The sequence below is a fragment of the Meleagris gallopavo genome, chromosome 13, assembly GCF_905368555.1.
Source record: "Meleagris gallopavo chromosome 13, MGAL_WU_HG_1.1, whole genome shotgun sequence".
In the NCBI taxonomy this organism is placed as follows: Eukaryota; Metazoa; Chordata; class Aves; order Galliformes; family Phasianidae; genus Meleagris; species Meleagris gallopavo.
The window spans coordinates 12,361,671-12,381,381 of NC_139416.1; the positions used below are offsets into that span (position 1 = coordinate 12,361,671).

A 19,711-nucleotide genomic window follows, 5' to 3' on the forward strand; every position below is an offset into this window, starting at 1 on the left:
TAGCTGAATATGTATGTCAGAAAAATAGAATCAGCTCCTCAAAGGCTAACTCAGCTACCAGCTTCCTCCACGCTTTGACCATTCTGCCTATTCTGTCCATCTGAAACCTTATTCACTCCTCTCCTGTATTCAGGATGCAGGGCTCCAGACAGACAGATTCCCTCTCTCCTCCGCCCTAAGCCAGAAGTGATCCACCAAGTCTTCATTCGACTGGAAAGGCCAACCTGATGAATGAACCAGCAAGGAGGGGGCCATCTGGTAAGCCAATTGTCCGCTTTTAGGCATCTTTAGGCTCTTCCTCAGCTCTTCTGTGTTCTCCAGCACATCTGTACTTTCACAGTATTGTTGCTGGCAATGCATTTCTCTTGGAGCAGTTCTGTTCCTAATGCTGTTTAACTTTTCAGTGCTGTTTTAGTTTATCTCTGTGATGACAACTTCTTTCCAATCCTCACAAATGTAAACTTTTCTACAACTAGAGAAGAGTTATACATACAGAGTGGAAAGTAAGACTCATTTCCACACCATCATATCCTTGCAGCAAAAGCATTTTTTTATCCTATGAATCAACCACAATTAGGTAGATATTTCGGTACACTTGTGTAAACATGACCCAGCTCAAGCAACAGAAAATGTGAGTGATGAAACACAAGATAATAGAGTATATATGCCGCATACCATTACATATACACCACCAGAGTGACTTTTACTTCACGTATTTGTACTTTATTAATTGTGCTGCTCTTAACATAATGCTGCAAAGGCATCAATTATGTTTCATCTCTTAAATCAAACTAATTAAGAACCAGATGTAAAGTGAATGAGAAAGATCTGAGGTCAGTGTTGTGCACCATATGTATGACAGTGCTTACTCATGATGAGGAGATGGATTGGACAGCTGTGAATTTTCCTGCTGTAGGAGTTTCATCATGCCCAGAAGGTGTCACATACTTATCTTTTTTGAGTTTATTTCTTTAATTTCACAACAAAAGTAAAGGGAGGTAAGCAGCGCTGACATTACTTTAAAAAAAAAGCAAGTGATAAAAGGTTATGAAAGCAAAAGAAAAGATTTTGGTCAGATAATTCGCACAAAAATAAAACTATTATAGTAATGATTATGTAGAAGGATGAAAGAAATAGTAGAGATACAAATAAAATCTTCAGTATGACAATTTCAGCAATATAGTGGAGAAAATAATAGTAATAATGGAGTGTCTCAAGACTGCAGTACTTATCAGAAAGAAAGGCCTTGTCCTTACTAACTACAAAACTTCTAAGCAAAGATTTATCAAGACAATAGCAAGATTCACAGTACCAGCTCTCTGGAATTTTTAAAGGCTCCTGTAATACATAACTTCTTGAAACAAACAAAAAAAAAAACATGACTAGTTACAGTCTAGGACTTTAAAGGTATTCCATAGCATTATTTACCTCTTCTCTTATCTACATCAATTTTTTTAAAATCACCAATCTCTAGTCAAATATGACACAAAACACACCTATTTTGTGAAATATTTTTGCATATCAAAATGGAATTTTCTTTCTCTTCCTTCTTGCTTCTCAATTCACTGCTTCATTATAAATGTTATATTTATTTCTTTTTCTTAAACAAGCAAATAAGACAGAACAAAAATTTATGCATGTAGTAGCTGGAAAACAAGTTCCACCCTTTTTAATGTGGTAATATCTGTTTAGACAGATTGTTTCCAGTGTCTACAGCAGTTACATGGCTCCTTGCATTTCACAAGTGTTCTAACTATGATTATATATGCAGATTAGTAAGCTTAGTATTATCTCATTACATTCAAAAATGTTCTAACATACATGTTGCTTTCGTGTAAGGAGAATTAGCCAAATTGTTGTCCTACATGGGCAGGCAGATCAGTTTTCTGAATGCACAGGTCTTAATCAAGTGAGAGTGAGAGGAGAAACCTGCATAATTGTTCTGCGCCATCATTTGTCATGTTGGGTAGGATTAATAGGTTCTCTGAATGATATAAGTATCTCTTCTGCTGGCTGACAGTTTGCATTGAGAATATAAGATTCTTATAAAACAGAAATATCTTTCTCACCAAAATAAATCACAGGATCTGTTGAAGATAATATTTAAAATCTCCAAAATGAATTGTGTCATTTAGAACTCAGACTATGTGGGAGCAATCCTCTCCACCATTCCTTGTGTATTTTTTCTTGGTTGTTTGTGTTTTTTGGTTGTGTTATTATTAATTGCTTGTAGAATATTTGGAGAGAAGTTCATACAATTTTAATCAACTGTCGTCTGCCAAAGTAGCACTTTGGGTTTTGTAGATAGATCTTATTCTTCCACATTTTTTGCAGGAAACACCTCCTGCAGTGCAGATAGATTTAATTCGCTGTATGGGAATAATGATGTCCTAGAGCTGAAGTTTCCGGTAGGACATCAACCTACCCTTTCATCATCTTAATATCTAAATATATTCACCATCTAAACAATATAACCTTGTTATTTTAGCTTTCAGTTCACTGTTATGTTTTGTTCTGTTCTGTTTTGAATGTATGCATTTTCTCTCTAAGTAGGTAATTGGTAATGATAGTACAAAACCCTATTCTTCCTGATTTTGAACTTCATAAATTTATTGGTTGCTCACATTATGGCATACTTTGTTCTGTCATGCTCTGATACATTCTGTTCAGGAGAAAATGCAATTAATTTATTATTTACTTTAATTGAATATTTATCCTGTTGATTAATTAGAAAGTTTCAGCTGTAGTAAAGATTAAAAAAACACCCACTCTTCCACTACAGCAAGAATCTAAAAAGGCTAAAAATTAAAATAACATAAGAGGAAAACATCACCTATTAACTATTAAAGATTTCCACTAATTAGTGAAATTCTCATTTTATAAAACTGAATTTTAATAAACCCACCATACAGAAAATATAAAGCATGCAGACTATTTGCACATGGTTCCTCCACTAAGATAAAAGGTACTCGTTTTTCACACTTAGCCTAAAGGATTGTTTAGATAAACTACTGCAATACAGTTTAATGTGAATTAAAAGAAATAAGAATGTGTTCCAGTTTGCATCCCATATTGAACCAATTACACAAGTGGTGTATCGGAAGGAAGGAATTATTTGAATTGTAGTCATTCTTCATAGGAGGTGACTATTACTTTTATTATTATTTGAACTCTATGTCTGTGCATTCTCCTGATTTTGTCTCCTATAGTCACATTTATCTCATACCCTTTCATTTCACCATCACTCCCTTAGAGATGACTATTTAGCAAAGAGCTGTATTTCTCTAGCAAGAGAAAATATAGCAGTGACATTTTTAAACATTTCAGCCAGTGCTTCACATGCCAAGCCTTAAGGAATAAGAGACAAAGCCCCCTTTGGTTATTTAGGTTTATCAGACCTAAGAGTATTTGGTTTTCTTTTTTCTTTTTGTTCCACTTAGCTTCATCTAACCTCTAACTGTGTGCTCATGTAAATAAACTTCACATTTGCTGTATGTTGAGGGCTATGTTGTGGAGCAACTTTTATATTACAGTAATTTTTTCATAGATTTCATTCTATAATAAGAAATAAAGTATTATGCGTAGTTATGAATGGTATTAGGCATTGCAGTCACAAAACTTAAGAAAGGAACACTAGTAATAATCATGGAATGATGATGCAAGTACTCTGCTTGTACTCTGTAGGCTACTAGTCTAGTTATATAATCTCTGTGTTTGTTGTTGTGCCATGCATACAGTACAGATGTTCTTTTAAAATGTTTTTCTGATGCTCACGTATGACAAATAGCACCCATTGGCTGCTACCTATGGATCACTAAGGAATGAGATTTTCAAGAGCGCGTGATGTGTCTTTTTTTTTTTTTTTTTCCTGAATCTTCCAGTTTGAAAACATGTAAAAGTGATTCTATAGCTCAAGCAAGGAAATAGCGGAGACCAGACTGAAAACCTGGAATACTAAATTCAGAGGAAGATGGTTTAAACTCAGTTCTACACCATATGTCACCTTTTACATTGTCTTTATCTATCCCACAGCTTCTGTCCTTGTGCAACCATTTTCTATTTTTAATTAGAAAAATAATGTCTTATAACATATTTCCTTTGTTTTGTGCTTGTCTAACACACAGATGTATTTGCTAAAAACTTTGTGGGGTTTAAGGACAATCTGTCTACCAGAACCACTTGCTTCAAAACTTTGTGTAAAGAACTTGGCTTATTCTAGACTTAACTTCATTTTTATTGATCTTTTTTCTTCTTTTTTTTTTTTTTTTTTTTTTTCACAGTAAGGAAACTTATCTTTCTCGAAGTATCTGTTGTTTTTTCTGCTCTCCGTTTGCACTGCAGCACTCTTCTTTCATGATCATAATTGGTTTTGGTATATTAAGATGCATTCTCCTTTGCAGTAGAATTGCCCAGTTTCCTGTGATGCTATTACATGACCCTGCTTCATATTTTTACTGCAGCTCTTGCCTATACACTTCATTTGTGCTTTGGCAGACTCTTCATCATGAATTAGAAGACAACAGGAAACAATTTCACTGTGATATACAACTTTTTCTCTTTGCATGGAGATGTATTACAGATTTTTTCCTTATAAATCCTCAGATTCATATGAAGAAAATGACTGAACGTTTTTTTTCTGTTTTGTTGCATGCGTATTTCAACTGTGACTGACAGTCTTTACTTTTTGCAGAATCTCCATCATTGGGGATACTAAAAGGCATGTGGACACTCTCCTGCTATAGATGCCCTGCTTAAACACTCTTTGATTCTGTGAAAATTCTAGATCTTATGGACTAATGCTATAAATTAGCTTGCAGATTTATAATATTTATCAATATAAACATTGAGTTTGTAATAACTCCATGGCTGTGATGTAGAATTCGAATGCTGGCATCTTTTCTCTCCTTCTTCTTTCCTAGCTATGGTGTTTATAGCATGTATGTAAAGTTAGGGTCTTACAGTAGGTATGGGTCTTGAAATTTACAGACGTTACCATATGTTCCTGTGGACCTCAGTAACCTGTGTATACTAGCTTGGAGTTTCTGGCTATGTCAGGTTTTCATAATGCTTACAGGGTGTACAAGTATTCCTGAGAGCAACTGGAATGTTTTGTTTGGAAATTTAATACCATGTATTCCACTCTACATGCAGGAATATTTTTTTTCCACTTACTGATATTCCTTATCTAGATGTATTTTACCGTGGCCAGCATTTCAACTGAACATTAATCTTTACCATAGGAGACTTGTCCTCATTGAGAGGTGTGCACATAATAACTTACTGTGGATGCTTTAGGTGTAAGACAGGAGTATAAATTAGTGCTATTAATGTTATGATGATAAAAAATTGTTATTGTTATATGTAATCTGCATATATGACTGTCTTCAAAAAGTCATTATCAGTCTGCCTGTGTGCCCAGGGGCAATCTTCTACCATAGCATTTAAGTCTTTGAAATTACAGAATGCTAATGTAACTCTTGATGACATTTACAAAAACATATTATAGCACTTCTTTCAGTCCTCTCACAGAAATTTTTCTCAGTGAAGTTAAAGGGAGTTCTGTGTATACAGAAACTGCAGGGCCTGGCACTTTTTAAAATCAAAGCCACAGTTTTTTTCTTAAGCCACTTCATTTGAAGAAAATGTTAAGTAAAATTTTTTTTAATCTATTTTTTGGTTTAAAGGGCCTCAGCCAAAGTAAGTTGCATTTAGCTTTCAGTGCTCTTTGGCAGAGAGTACACATTCTAGATTTCTTCTCATAGCAAGTTCATATGTCAGAGTTATAAACACTAGAAAATTGTCATTTTGTAATGGAGATTCTGACAAGACCTTTATTACACCAGTACCAGTAGACAACATTCCTGTAGGTGCTAATTATGTTTATTGGATTGGGGTTTTTTTGAGTGTTTCTTTTTTTCCTAACAAACCCATGATTACAGAAAAAAAAAAAAAAACAACAAACACATCAAAATGGAAGTACATTGATATGGCCTGAATATGTGTCCATAACTAGTTCTAGGTTTATAGGTCTGATTCCAGGTTCAGTTTTAAAGGAGTGTTAAATGATCTACCAGTGAATTAGTCTAAACTCTTGTGGTGTGCATATGGACGTTCCACAGCATAGGGATAGAAAAAATAATCATTATGGCATGGGGAAGTGCATTTTCTTGGTGGGAAACTAATTCACTTAAATGCCAAAACATGTCACATTTTATAAACAGAGATATTCCTACTTTTATTGTTTTCTTTTTAACACTGTATTCATAGTTTAAATTCTAGAAAGGAATTCATTTCAAACATCTGTGATTGCATTAATTCTCTTGAAAACTCTGAACTTTTGTGGATGCAGGAATTAAATCACTGAATTGAGAAGTGAGGAAGGTGAGGAACATAGGATCCTTGGAACTCTTCCATCAGCTACCAAAAGTAGTATAAATTTCATTGAATCTCCTTGAGATTTATCATTACACATAATAGATCTCCAAGTCAATGTAATGTGTAAAACTGTAAATCTTTGTGACCTAAGGGGCTTAAATATCTGTCTTTCATTAGTTTCTTTCACCTCCTAGATTGCACTTGTAAGTATGCAGTTACAAAAAGAATAAGAATCTACTGTCTATAAAGAGAAATACAGATGACAAATCCTAGGAATGTTCTGGCTCTATTTATCTTCTAAGTATGCTACTGGAGTCTGGTAAAACAATAAAAGAGAGTTCTTGGTTTAAATGGAAAATATTGCCATTATTCTATCAAAGCATCACAATACACAGTATTACTTTCTGAAACTTTTTGGTTAAAATAACAAGATAATAGAATTAGCTAGAATATGTAGATTTCAAAAATGATCCATCAGTCTATGCAAATTGCTGTGTTAATAATGTATTTTTAATGCTAAGCACATTTGACAGCCATTTCATCTCTCTTTCTAAACTGGAGCTTGGCAACCTGCATTAATTCTTATACTTTACAGATGTAACATTCAATGCACATGCCATGTAGTGATGTGATCCGAATAAAGTAAAGCATGTCAAAGCAACGTGATTATTAGTAAACAAGTTTGTGACTGGCTTCTTGAATACAGAACAGAAAAATGAGAGGCAAAAGCCAGTGCTGTTTTAGCGTATCTTGCATCTTCACTGGCCTGAATTTTCTTCAGATATGGAAGTGTCAATCATAACTGGCACAATGGAACTTGGAAGAGATAAATAGGCAAAAAATCAAAGTGGATGAGATTGAAATCATGGCTGCTGAGTAAAGTTCAGTGAGAACTGTGGTAACTGTATAGCTTGAACAGACCCAGAGCCCAAGGTTTCCTTTTCTGACTTGCCATTATTACCTGTAAATTTAAAGAGATAGGGAAAAAAAATATTTTATCCTAATTATTTCTCTTCCCTGTTAATAATAAAACTAATATTATTTCATTCCATGCATGCCTCAACATGATTATTTCAGCAACTGGGATTTTCCTTCCTTCAGTGGGTTAAAAAAACCAAAGTACAAAAATCCAATAGTTGCTGTTGTACTGCAAGTGAACATATAGATATGTTTGATTATAGCTCTGCTGTACTAAAGGTCAAAGGAAAGTTTTAGAATACTTAAGAGACAATTATCTAAAGTTCAGACTTTTCCAAAGGAATAGAACTAGAAATTATACAGACCATTATCTAAAGTTCACATTTTTCAAAGGAAAAAGGTAGGGGAAATGCCTATGCCATTCCTTTGCTGTCATATGTCTGGGATTGTGTTTGTTTTTTAATTCTGTCAAGAATTCATTTACTGCACATTTTGCATGACATTAGTTTTAACATGATTATTCCCCTTTCAAGAAATTTTAATGTAATGATGTATCCTTGTACATGATTAAATATTATTTTGTTCATGATTCTAAATTCTCCGCAGCACTTTTTATTTCTGCAAAGAAAATGTGCTTGGTTGCTTTATTCATTAATAGATTCGCAGTTCAATTCTGGCATAGGCTATCATTACTTCATTCAGTTGGTAAAGAAAAAAATCAAAATACAAAATACATTAAATGTTCCGATTCTTTACCTCATCAATATATTTTCTCCCATGAAATACTTTCTTTTCTTGTGTTCTTATATATGTCTTAAATGAGTATAGAAAGCCTAGGTAACTAGAAAAATAGAAGCTCATTGAGATATTTGATAGTAAGTCATAGGCATGTTTTGTGAATTGTCACTGTGTCAGTATGGTGCAGTCAAGAGAGTTTGATCAGCACAAAAGCTTTTTACTTTTGAACCTGACATCTGCAATCAAACATGATAGCAGTCATCAATCTAGTTTTTGGAAGATATCACATGTTTTTGACATTCACAAAAAGTGTGTCAGTTTGAACAATATCCTTTTATTATTATTATTTTCAGATACTCTCTAGTCATACTCTAGCACATATGTAAAATTACCCAGCAGTTGTGAACGTAAGTTCTCATAGAAATGTATTTTGTAAATATGTACCCCAATGTTGATACATACTGTGTTTAATTATGAAACAAAATTGTTATGCTAATAAAAAAAATGTTTTCTTCACCTACTAAAGATTGGTAACCTTGTAACAAGCACAGTTAGAATCACTCTCTTTTAAAAAACTTTTCTTTTAGCACAACTTACAGCCAAAGACAGAAAGTAAGTCCTGACTTCCATAAACACAGTTGAATCTTTCAAAACACATTAAAAGCATTATTTTGGAAGCAAGTTACTAATGTTTCTAACCTGTACTCTAGCATTGTATAAAAAACACAGATCAGTTTTCAGCACAGGGCCTATCTTATGAATATAAATCATAGAATGGTTTGGATTGAAAGGAAGCCTTAAAGATCATCTAGTCCAGTCCAGGAGCACATCTTTCACTAGATCAAGATACTCAAAGCCCTGTCCAGCCTGAGTTTGAACACTTACAATTATGGGGCATCCACAACTGTTCTGGGAAACCTGTTCCAGTGTCTATCCACTTTCATCATGAAAAATTTCCTGCTGATAGGGAATCTACACTGAACGGTTTAAAACCGTTGCCCCTTCTCTAGTTACTGTAAGCCTTTCAGTGTCTTTCTCACAAGTGCAGTATATGTATACAAAGGCCGCACTATAGTTTCCCCACAGCTTTCTTTTCTCCATGATGTACAATTGATGCTTTGTGTTGCCTCCTCTGTTTTTGTGCTAGATCAGCGGGTACTGAATATTCTTTCACACTGCTCTTGTTATTACCAGAATAAAGACAAATTCTGGACAGTTTATGGAAAGAAATCACATGGATGAGTGTGATCAGTGAATCATTGCTGTTACATTCATTGGTTTTGTTTCTGCTATTCTAGTCTAAATATGTTTTATTTGTAAATCCTTTCATAAAAAGGTATGCATTATTAATGAAATATGCAAAAGAGTGATGATTAAGCTATATAAAAGCATATAGTCTTTTTGAGAGACATCTGTGTCTTTGGACAACTTTATTAGTTCGCAGTTTCTAAAATAGGGATTGCAGTACTTCCTATATGCCACTATTTCTTTGTCTTTAGGTTTGAATTTTAAAGAAAACAGAAATACCAGTGTTACTGCAAATCTTTTCAAAATCTGTGTTTAACACTGTGAGATCTGCAGTACTGTATAGTAAGTACTACAGGAGGCATGTACGTGAGTTAACAGTTATGCTAAGAGCTGAATGTTCTTGTCTGGTGCATTTGCAGTTGACTGCTAAATATTATATAACAAACATTTCATAGAATTAGGTAAGTTCTGGTTTCTCTGCATGTACTTCAGGAGTACCTAGTGAAGCCTTTATGATAACAAGTTAATCCCTCTGTTATTTCAAGTTTTTCTATGAGAATAGATGTCATTTATCAACTAGAAAGGAAATGAATGAGCTTCTTTTTTTCATTAGAGGAAGCAGGAAGTACCATAATAAGGATATTCTTTCTGCTCTTCTATTTTTGCCAAGTCACCCTCTGTTTTTAGGCTAAACGTATACACAGAACCCCCTTAAAATAATGACTTCGTAAAATAGTTTTGAAGATCTAATAAACATAAAGAAACACATATATTTGCTTCTGGATTATGTAGCTGTGAAGTTTCCAATTATGATTTTCTTTCTTCATGTAAGTAACATATGCAGCATAGATTTCTACCACAAAGTCCTTAATACCATTAATGATTTGATCTTTCTGAGAAAATTATATCAGGTAGAGAAAAAGAAAGAAAAATGATTGTGTAGTTATAAGATTGAACAGCAGGAAAGTCCACTCATCTCAAAAGTATTACAGTGATCATCAGGAAATTAAAGAATTGCAGTAGTGTGTGCAAAGAAAATGACACTTGGATATAAAGTGACCGCTTCTGTTTTTTTGGTTTGTTGTTGTTGTTTGTTGTTGTTGTTGTTGTTGTTCTACCATTTTATTATCTGACTTAAACTTGCAACATATATGTTTTGTGCAAAGTGAGAGATGAAAAAGTTGACTCCTGACTCTTAATTTCAGGCTTGATGTCAATGCCGTTAGAGTCACTCATGTCTGAAAAATACAAAAGTTGCTTTGTATTAAAGATATTGCATTTACTTTCAAAATATTTCATCCAAAAACCTCTAAAGAGATTGGGGGTTCTTGCGAACAGTTAGAAATCTGCATTAAGCACATGGCCCTGTTTTAAGCATGGCCTCACTTATGCTTATTGAAACCACTTTTATCTAGAAATCACACTGGGCATCTTCTGAAGACCTACCATTCTGTCACGCTTTGTTTCAGCTGTGACAGAGATATTCCCACAGCAGTCTATTTAATGGTTGTTTCACAAATCTGCTTGTAGGCAGATCTAGTTGAAGCAGACTCCAGAGAAAACTGAAATGTATTCATTGAACTTGATTTTAAACCAAGATTTGGGGAAAACTGTAAGGTGTGGCTGGTTACTTTATGCAGTTAGTTAATGTATTATAGAACTGGAATAAATAACAGTGCCTGACAGTTTCACCTCTAATTGTTCATAAGTTTTTTACTTCTTTCATTTTTGGTCAAAGTATTCTTCGATAAAAAACAATTCTACCTCTTAAATGTTTCTTTGTTTAATACTATGGAAAATAATTCAGCCATTCAGAAATCAGCAAAACACTTCAAAACACAACAAAATATTTCAGACATTAGTCCGCATAAAATAAAGGAAATAGTGTGAAATTAGTTGAATGCATTATTATTATACCAACGTCATTCTCTGAGAGAAGCAGCTTACAGTATGATCCACAAATATTGGGTGTCCTAGTCAGCTCTTTTGTATTAACTGTAAATTTTGGAAACTGAGTTATCTAAATGACTGATTTGATTTTAAGTTTAAATAACATGGTAAAAATGAGCTGCAATCAAAGTTCTAGTTATGTATTTTTGGAGATGTGTTTTATGTGACCTCATGCTGATGGAAAAAATTGTGATGAGTTAAGTAAATTATTAAGATCATTTAACTTATACTATCCTTTAAGCTTGCAAGATAGAATATAGGTATTAGTCCATCCTGTGTATTTGGTACATGATCAATGAAAAGGGATTTAATAGGACTGTGGCATTTCAATCAAGTTCTTCAGTCCTTTCACTTATAGAAGAGTAGAGCATTTAGGGAAGCTCACTTTGATACTGAGAATGTCAAAGAAGTTTCTGAATATGCCTGACTGTCAGTAAGGACTTAATGTCTCTCTCTACCTGTGGCAGGTTGCCTCAGAGCTTTATTAATAGAGAAGGTTGAGGTTTTTTTGTCCACCTGTGATTTTCCCTGCTTTGTTAGAAGTAATGTGAATAAATAAGTAACCTGAACAGTGCTACAATGAAGGATCAGCAGGCTAATTGGAAAGATGAGTGGAAAGTGATCGTCCCCTCTCCTGCTGAGAACCTGCTGCCAAGTTAATTCATGCAGCAGTGCTGGAGGTTATTCCTGGAGGAGATTCCTGCTGTTTTCTCAGCTATGGGTAAAGAGAATGTCCACAGAGAGTAGAAAGCAAATCAGATAAATTGAGTTTATTGCTAATCAGCTGCTAGAATTTATTTGCAAGTTCTGAGAATCAACTAAAAAGTCAATTGGAGAGTCATTGTTCTTCACTCAAGAGTCCTATTTCCAGCAGCATCAAGGGATATTTAGTCTTAGAAGACAGCAAAGAAGGGGAAAACATTTGTTGCTAAACAAAATCATTGGCAAAATTATTTGGTTATTTTTGCTTTTTTGCTTTTTTTTTTTTTTTTTTTTTTTTTGTGCTTTTTTTTCATTTTCTGTTGGCTCCTTCTTACTGTTATTGCTTATTTCCTCCCTGGGGAAAACAAATTGTCTAACACAGTTTTTTTCTTCTCTTCTATTCTCTTGATACCTTATTATATGATGTTAACTATTCAGCCATTATAACATCTTTTACACTTAAATAGTGGGGATAAATGTTCCAAATATCTTCCTTATCTCATTTCTTCTGAACCAGAATTGATAACCATTACTGGTGCTAGATCGTAGTACGCAGCATGGCTTCACTGGTTGGCAGAAATAGGCACTTTGTTTTCTCCATCCCACTTCAATCTTCTTGTTTTTGTCACTTATAATAATCTTCCTTTTTTCTTTTTTTTTTTTTTATTCTATTGTTCTGGCTTACTAGATTTTTCTGAACCAAGCTGAATAGCAGTGAGTGATTCAGAAAGTAAGGTTGTCATCAGCAAGAGCAGGATTTTTGTCATTTCTCTCTAAACGAGGTGCCATACCTCTTCCACATGTCTGTAAAGGGCAAAGATGCTAGTGTTCAGCATATCAATCCAGTCTTCCGTCTTGGACAGATAAGAACTGTACCAGGCTTTTAGGAAGGAAGAAGCTATATTGGTATGGATTTCCAGAACACAAAATCGCTGTATAATATAACTGTAGAAGTCTTCGGAGTTCTGAATAAATGACTACAGATGTGACAGTATTCTGAGTGGGACTTCTCACAGAGAACTGTAAACTGAGCCTCACACCATTTTCTCTCTTAAAAGGTTAAAGCGAAAGGATTAAGGATGCAACTCATGCTGAGATATTTTTAATTTTTCAGGAGACAGTCAAGTGGACAGACAAATTTTTCATTGTTTGAATATGATATGTGAGTGCTGAGAAGGAAAAGAGTACTATCACATAAGAAGTGCACATTAGTCACGTATTTTGGTAAAACTATATACTGATATTCAGGAAAACATAACTACAGAACTACTTTTTTTTTTTTTTTTTTTTGGCTAATGTAACGTAATGTAATGTTCCTTGCATGTCAGTTAGATAGTAAGTATGACACTGAGACTGGTTTGTCTTTCACATGTATGCATTAAATTATCGATACATTCAGCCAACAAGAAGGAGTGCAGGTTTTTCTTAATTTGAAAGGTGTGATAGTTTTTGACTTGAAACACACTTGCCTTTTCTACTTCATCATAGAAGCAGAAAAAATAATGGGCTATCATCAAGGAGTTGCATCCTGCTTGAGCTGTCAGAATCCTTAAGAGCTCATTCTCTGAAATTTATCTGTAGTAGAAACATATGCTTCCTTTAATTTTAAAAAGAGCACAAGAAAGGGCTGGTCTATTTATTTAGCCCCAGGGTGCTATCAGTTGTGATGTGACTGTTTCTAACTTGAATAGATAAAACCTCTGGATTCCTGGAAAGAAAAATCTTCAGAATTTTTTTTGCTCTGTGTTCATATGAATACCTCTTTACAAAGTAGTTAATTTGTAGGTAGATCTTCACTTGTTATGTATTCTAAATGCTATGGAGATCTCTGATACCATTATATAACTTGTGATGTAAGTTGTAGGAAGAACTTCTCTAGGTTGTATGAATGTGATTGGTAAGTTTTTCCACCAGGGAAGGGAGACAGGAAGACTACAAAATCAAAGACCCTGAACTTCAGCTGAAGACTGTTCAAAGTTCAGTTTCATGGTCACTGAATGAGAAAGCAAGCCTCCTGTGTTTCTTCATGAGAATCAGCTACCCCATGTTCTTAAATATCATATAGTTTGTTTTATGTCAGAAATAAATTAATAGTTATCCACTGATATAGGTTCAACTTGATACAGGTCCAAACCATGATAACATTTAGTAATCATATTCTGTAACTGCTGTTATTTTCCTTACTAGTATATATCCAAAAGACATCAAGAATAAGATATTGCATATAATTTTTGTTGTTGTTGTTGGAGGGGGAGAGAGGCTGGAGTGTTAAAAATGTCTATACAGTATTAGTTTTGTGAATGTTTTCCCCTTCTTTCTCTGCATCTTTCTTTTGTACTTCATGAACAGCCAGCTCTTTGGAACATACTTGTGTCTGTTATGTTGTGGTAGTGATATATGCTGCACAAATACCATGGGCTGTCAGGAATGTTCGTGGTGATCATAATCAGTGCAAATTAAACATCTCTAAACTATTTCATGTTTCCAAGTGAGCATCTGACCAGTACAAAGTTCGAAGTAGATACAAAGCTTTCATATAGTCACTATATGTATATGCAACCACAAGTTGTCATGTACTTCAGCTACCTTATTTTTTGGTTCAAACTCAGGAGATGTAAATAAATCAGTGGCTTGCACATTAGACATGCTCACTGATCATAGTTTGTAACTGAGCATGTTGACACATACATGATCACTGATATTTGAAAGGAATATGTTGTTAAATTGCTAGAATCTCTAATTACCTAAAGGTACTAGAAGATCTCAGGTGCACACTCAGGGGTATTACTCACAAACTATCCATATGTTAAAAGACCACTTTAGATTCTTACAACTATGTATGATATAATCTATATGATTTCTCTAAGCAAAATCAAATTTACTGGAATAATTTATTGGAGCAATCAATTACAATTTTTAGTATTTAAAATAGCATTTAAAGTATCAGAGATGTCTGAATGAAACCGAGAACTGAGTGATTATGAGAAATTTAACTGTGTAGGAGAAAGAGGACAAAAATACATGCATAAGCAATACATCAAATGTTCAGCTTGATACACACAGAAAAAGCAAATGTCTGCATTTGCCAGTAAATGGACTGAGTCTTAATACCATCACATCTACAGTCATTGCTGTATTTAACTCTAAGTCTAAACTTAAGTATCTGTACAGGCCCCTGTTGGCATCTTGTGAAAAGTTCAACTTAGTACCTTACTAAAATGGTATTAAACCATCATGAAAAAAGAAGACAAGTACATCTAAGTAAAAACAAGCATACACATGCCTGCGTAACTTTAAAAAAAAGTGATGAATAGTGATGAAAAAACATCAGTAAGGATGTGCACAGAGAGGAAAGTGAGGGATTGCTATTAGGTTCATTACTCTTGACACAACAATGCATATGTTGTACTTATTCAACTGGGGCATGGCAAGCCAGACAGAAAGGGGAATGACCGCTCTATCACATGCTGATGATTTGATGAGTATTGTGTAATGCATATTTGTTTGCGTAGAGGTTTTTAAGAAAAAGCTGTGGCTTTAGCAGTTATGCTGTGCAGTGAAGCAATGCAAATTTTCCCTCTTTCAGATAATACTCTCAGCGTTTTGGCAAAGCACAATGGATTCAGTCGGCAGAAACAAGAGGTATACCTACTGCCAATCATAATAAGCGATAGTGGAAATCCTCCCATGAGCAGTACTAGCACTCTTACTATTAGAGTCTGCGGTTGCAGCAGTGATGGTATTGTCCAGTCCTGTAATGTTGAAGCATATGTACTTCCTATTGGACTCAGCATGGGAGCCCTAATTGCAATATTAGCATGCATCATTTTGCTACTAGGTAAGTATTCATTTCACAACCTGATGTTCAAAATTTTTCTGATTCATAGGCAGTTGTAAGTAAGCAGAGAAGTCACGTGTAAGGACATAGAATCTAATGGAATCTGCAGCAGTACTGAAGGACATTTCAGAACTGTGTCTCTTCTGTACTAAGAACTGAAGAAAGGCATACAAAACAAAGTCCCAGATTGAAAGAGTGTTACATATAAAATACATTAAAAATTATGAGACCAAAAACCAATTTACGTAAGTAAAAAGGTGAACGGAGTGCATACTGCACCAAATGGAAAATAGTTTTGTTGTATTTGTAAGACCTGTATAAGTTTACTCTGGATTTAATGGCATAAGAGATATTACAGTTTAAAAAATAAGAAGCGCTGTGTATTTTAATTAAATAAAACATGTCTGATAGAACAGTGAAAGCCTGTTTCTGTACTTAGCAGCTTCAGTTTATAATGGAGATTTACATTAGTAACTGAGATTTTAATATTAAACTACAAAACTGCAAGTATAACCAGTTTAGAGCTTATGCATTTATCCATGATTCTGGTACTGATGTATCTGAGATCTTTCTTTCTCTCTTGCTGTGTTGTTCTCTTCTCAATTACATCAGAAACACCAATTTCCTTCTGTCATTAGGTCTCTGTTTTCAGAAAAGCTTCATCCTAAGTGCAGACCATTATAGACTAATGTTCATTGAATGATGTTAGTTTGACTTTACCTAGATTTGTATCTTTTTTCAAGTGGAAAAAAGGGAAAAGTTGTTTAAATTTGAGTTTCAAAAGTGGAAATAGGCATTATCTTACTGCTTGTAAAAAACTGAATATCAAATGTAAATTTGAACTGATAGTAAAAAAACAGGACAAACCAGAGGTTCTGATCAAATTTTCATCATTTGAGTGAAGTTGAATTTATTTCTTCTTTTTTCTACCCTTATTACCTTTATTTTCACAAAAAGCAACCTATTATCACCCCTAACTATGCCTAACATATATTGTTTTTATTTGAATTTTTTTTACCTAATTGGCTTGTGATGTTTTTTTGCAGTCATTGTAGTGCTGTTTGTAACACTAAGAAGACATAAGAATGAGCCTTTAATCATCAAAGATGATGAAGATGTGAGAGAAAATATTATTCGCTATGATGATGAAGGAGGTGGAGAAGAAGATACAGAAGCTTTTGACATTGCAACGTTGCAAAATCCAGATGGAATTAATGGATTTTTGCCTCGTAAGGATATTAAACCTGATCTTCAATTTATGCCCAGGCAGGGTCTTGCGCCTGTTCCTAATGGTGTTGATGTTGATGAATTTATTAATGTAAGGCTTCATGAAGCCGATAATGATCCCACAGCTCCACCATATGACTCTATCCAGATTTATGGCTATGAAGGAAGAGGTTCAGCTGCTGGTTCCCTTAGTTCATTGGAGTCCTCTGCATCAGACTCAGATCAGAATTTTGACTACCTCAGTGAATGGGGTCCTCGCTTTAAAAGACTTGGAGAACTTTACTCAGTTGGAGAAAGTGACAAAGAAACTTGACAGTGGATTACAAACTTTTTCACTGTTGACTTAACTATCATGTAATATTCTAGGGCCACTGCTGTTAGTTAAAACTAATGTGGCTTTTTGTTTTAGAGGCAAGTTTAGCGCCAGTCATCTATAAAATCAACTACATTGTAATGTTGAACCAAATAAAAAAGTATATGTTAGGAGGTTAAGTCTTGTGGAGTGTGAAGTAAAGTATGTGGAGTGTCTAGAAGTCTTTGGATATTTGATATTCACTTGACCACTCTGAAGATGGAGATTTAGATCTTTGATTATCTTCAGTGAATTGAAAAGAATGAATTGGTGCTTTCTTAGGAAATGGACTTGCAGGGATTTTGCTGTTGAACAGTAGCTCCTGCCAGTATGTGTAAAGCTAATGGTTTGTTTCTGCATTGCCAACAAAGATCCCGACTCAGAAATGTTAAAAGCAATATCTTGGTCTTCTTAGCAATGCTGAATAGAAATAGCATTGTAAATCCTTACTGGCTTCTACTGTGCAGTGACCATGCATTGTACATACAGTAATTGTTGGCCACGTAACCACAGACTGAATATCATCTTTAAATATTGTGTCAAGCCTTAAAATATTCACATGTTCTTAATCCATTCCAGTTATGGGTAATAAATCCTACTCACGTGCAAAGATTCAGATGCAGGGGTCCAAAACCTTGCTTTACAAAAGGAGCTTTTTTTCTAAAAGAAGGATCAATCCTGTACTTCTGAAAGGAAAGAAAAAACTGTGAAAGGGGATGGACTTACATATATGAAAGAATTACTGATTTTATTGCTAAAGATCGGATTTATTTGTTTAATCTTTGAAATAAATATTTTATTGGTGTCCATTACTGCTTTTATTTATGAAGATTGATAATCTATAGAATAAGATTATAAAGAAAACTAAATTGTATCATTTAGATTTTTTTCTATATATCGTGAATGTTTAATACATGTACATTTTGAAAAGAAAAATGACAAATTGTTGTAGGTTAAAGCAGTAACCTCTCCATTTGCAGTAGCAGAATTTTAGGAGATTGATGGCAGGAATAAAATTTCCCAGAAAAAAAAACTTTTGACAGTTTTGTATCTTCTTCATAAATCTAATACCTGGTGTTTTTAATACAAGCACAAACAGCTGGAAGTAAACTGGTTCATGTGAATATTTAAACTATAGACTTTTAGAAATCCACACATAACACAGTACAGTAAAAAAAAAAAAAAACATGCTTATAGTTCTCCACTGTATTAGAGCAGGAACCAGTGTGTACATAATTTTACTGCTTATGTTATTAGCATTTCTTTTCTATAATATTCATAGTGATGCACCAGGGCTCTTGCACACAGAGAAAGAACAGCACTAGAAGTTGCAAGCATACTGAATTTGTAATGCAAACTTGCCATTTAGAAGTAGCAATTGTATAATAAAACTATGTATTACATGCAAATCATTTTAATTTTCTACTTTGTTTTGATGCTATATTATTGTTTGTTTATTTACTCCATGTATTGTATTCAGAGAAACTCCTGTATTGTTTCCTACTTTGTGAAATATATTTTTATAAATACTTTTCTTGTTATTGCTTTTCTTTCAGTTCTACCTGTACACTGCAGAAAGGAATCTGCTTGAATAACTTCATAGTCTGTGGAGGAATGTAGTTTCTCCAAAATCATTTATTTATTAGATGAATACAGTCAAAATAAAAAGGAGAATGTTTGAAGCAATTTTTGACAGTGTTTGGAAAATTAGATATGCAGCAGGCTGTGACCACAGGAGTTATCTGTGTCTAATTTACTGCACCATGCTGAAAAATAACTTTTCTTTTCTTTTCTTTTCTTTTCTTTTCTTTTCTTTTCTTTTCTTTTCTTTTCTTTTCTTTTCTTTTCTTTTCTTTTCTTTTGTCTTCTCTTCTCTTCTCTTCTCTTCTCTTCTCTTCTCTTCTCTTCTCTTCTCTTCTCTTCTCTTCTCTTCTCTTCTTTTCCTTTTCTCTCCTCTCCATCTTTTTTCAAGTAGTGCAAATAAAAACAATATTTTCTCCTTAGGTTCCTGAGAAACATCTGTTCCACAAAGGTAAACATCTGACTGCATCATCCCCAAGTTTATCTATCTTTCAAAACAGGAAAAGAATTTGTTTCAGCTTTGGTGTATCAGATGTTAATGACTCCAGACTGCAGACAACTTATATGCTAACACCACTTCTATATGAATTTTATTTGAATGATGCATCTAATTCATTTAAATTATATATTGTTTAAAAGCTCTGTATCTGAGAATTTCGAAGCAATTTTAGTAATACTACTACCTCAACAGCCCTGGGAGCAATGGAAGGTGCTGTGAGATATGGATCATGTTACTGTTTATAGTCATATAATCATTTAGGACTAGTAGCTCTGACTATGTG

The 19,711-nt window shown here is 34.0% G+C and overlaps 1 protein-coding gene across 3 annotated transcripts in view; it reads left to right on the forward strand.

The window, feature by feature from the left end:
* Window positions 1-19,549, forward strand: part of CDH8 (cadherin 8) — a 125,044-nt gene extending 105,495 nt beyond the window's left edge. For all 3 annotated transcript variants that reach the window (XM_085234901.1, XM_085234902.1, XM_085234900.1), the window contains 2 exons: window positions 15,518-15,769; window positions 16,816-19,549. In XM_085234901.1, coding sequence (XP_085091027.1) covers window positions 15,518-15,769; window positions 16,816-17,309 — 746 coding nt within the window. In that variant the 3' untranslated portion in view covers window positions 17,310-19,549. The remainder of the gene's footprint in view (window positions 1-15,517; window positions 15,770-16,815) is intronic.
* The last annotated feature ends 162 nt before the right edge of the window (window positions 19,550-19,711 follow it).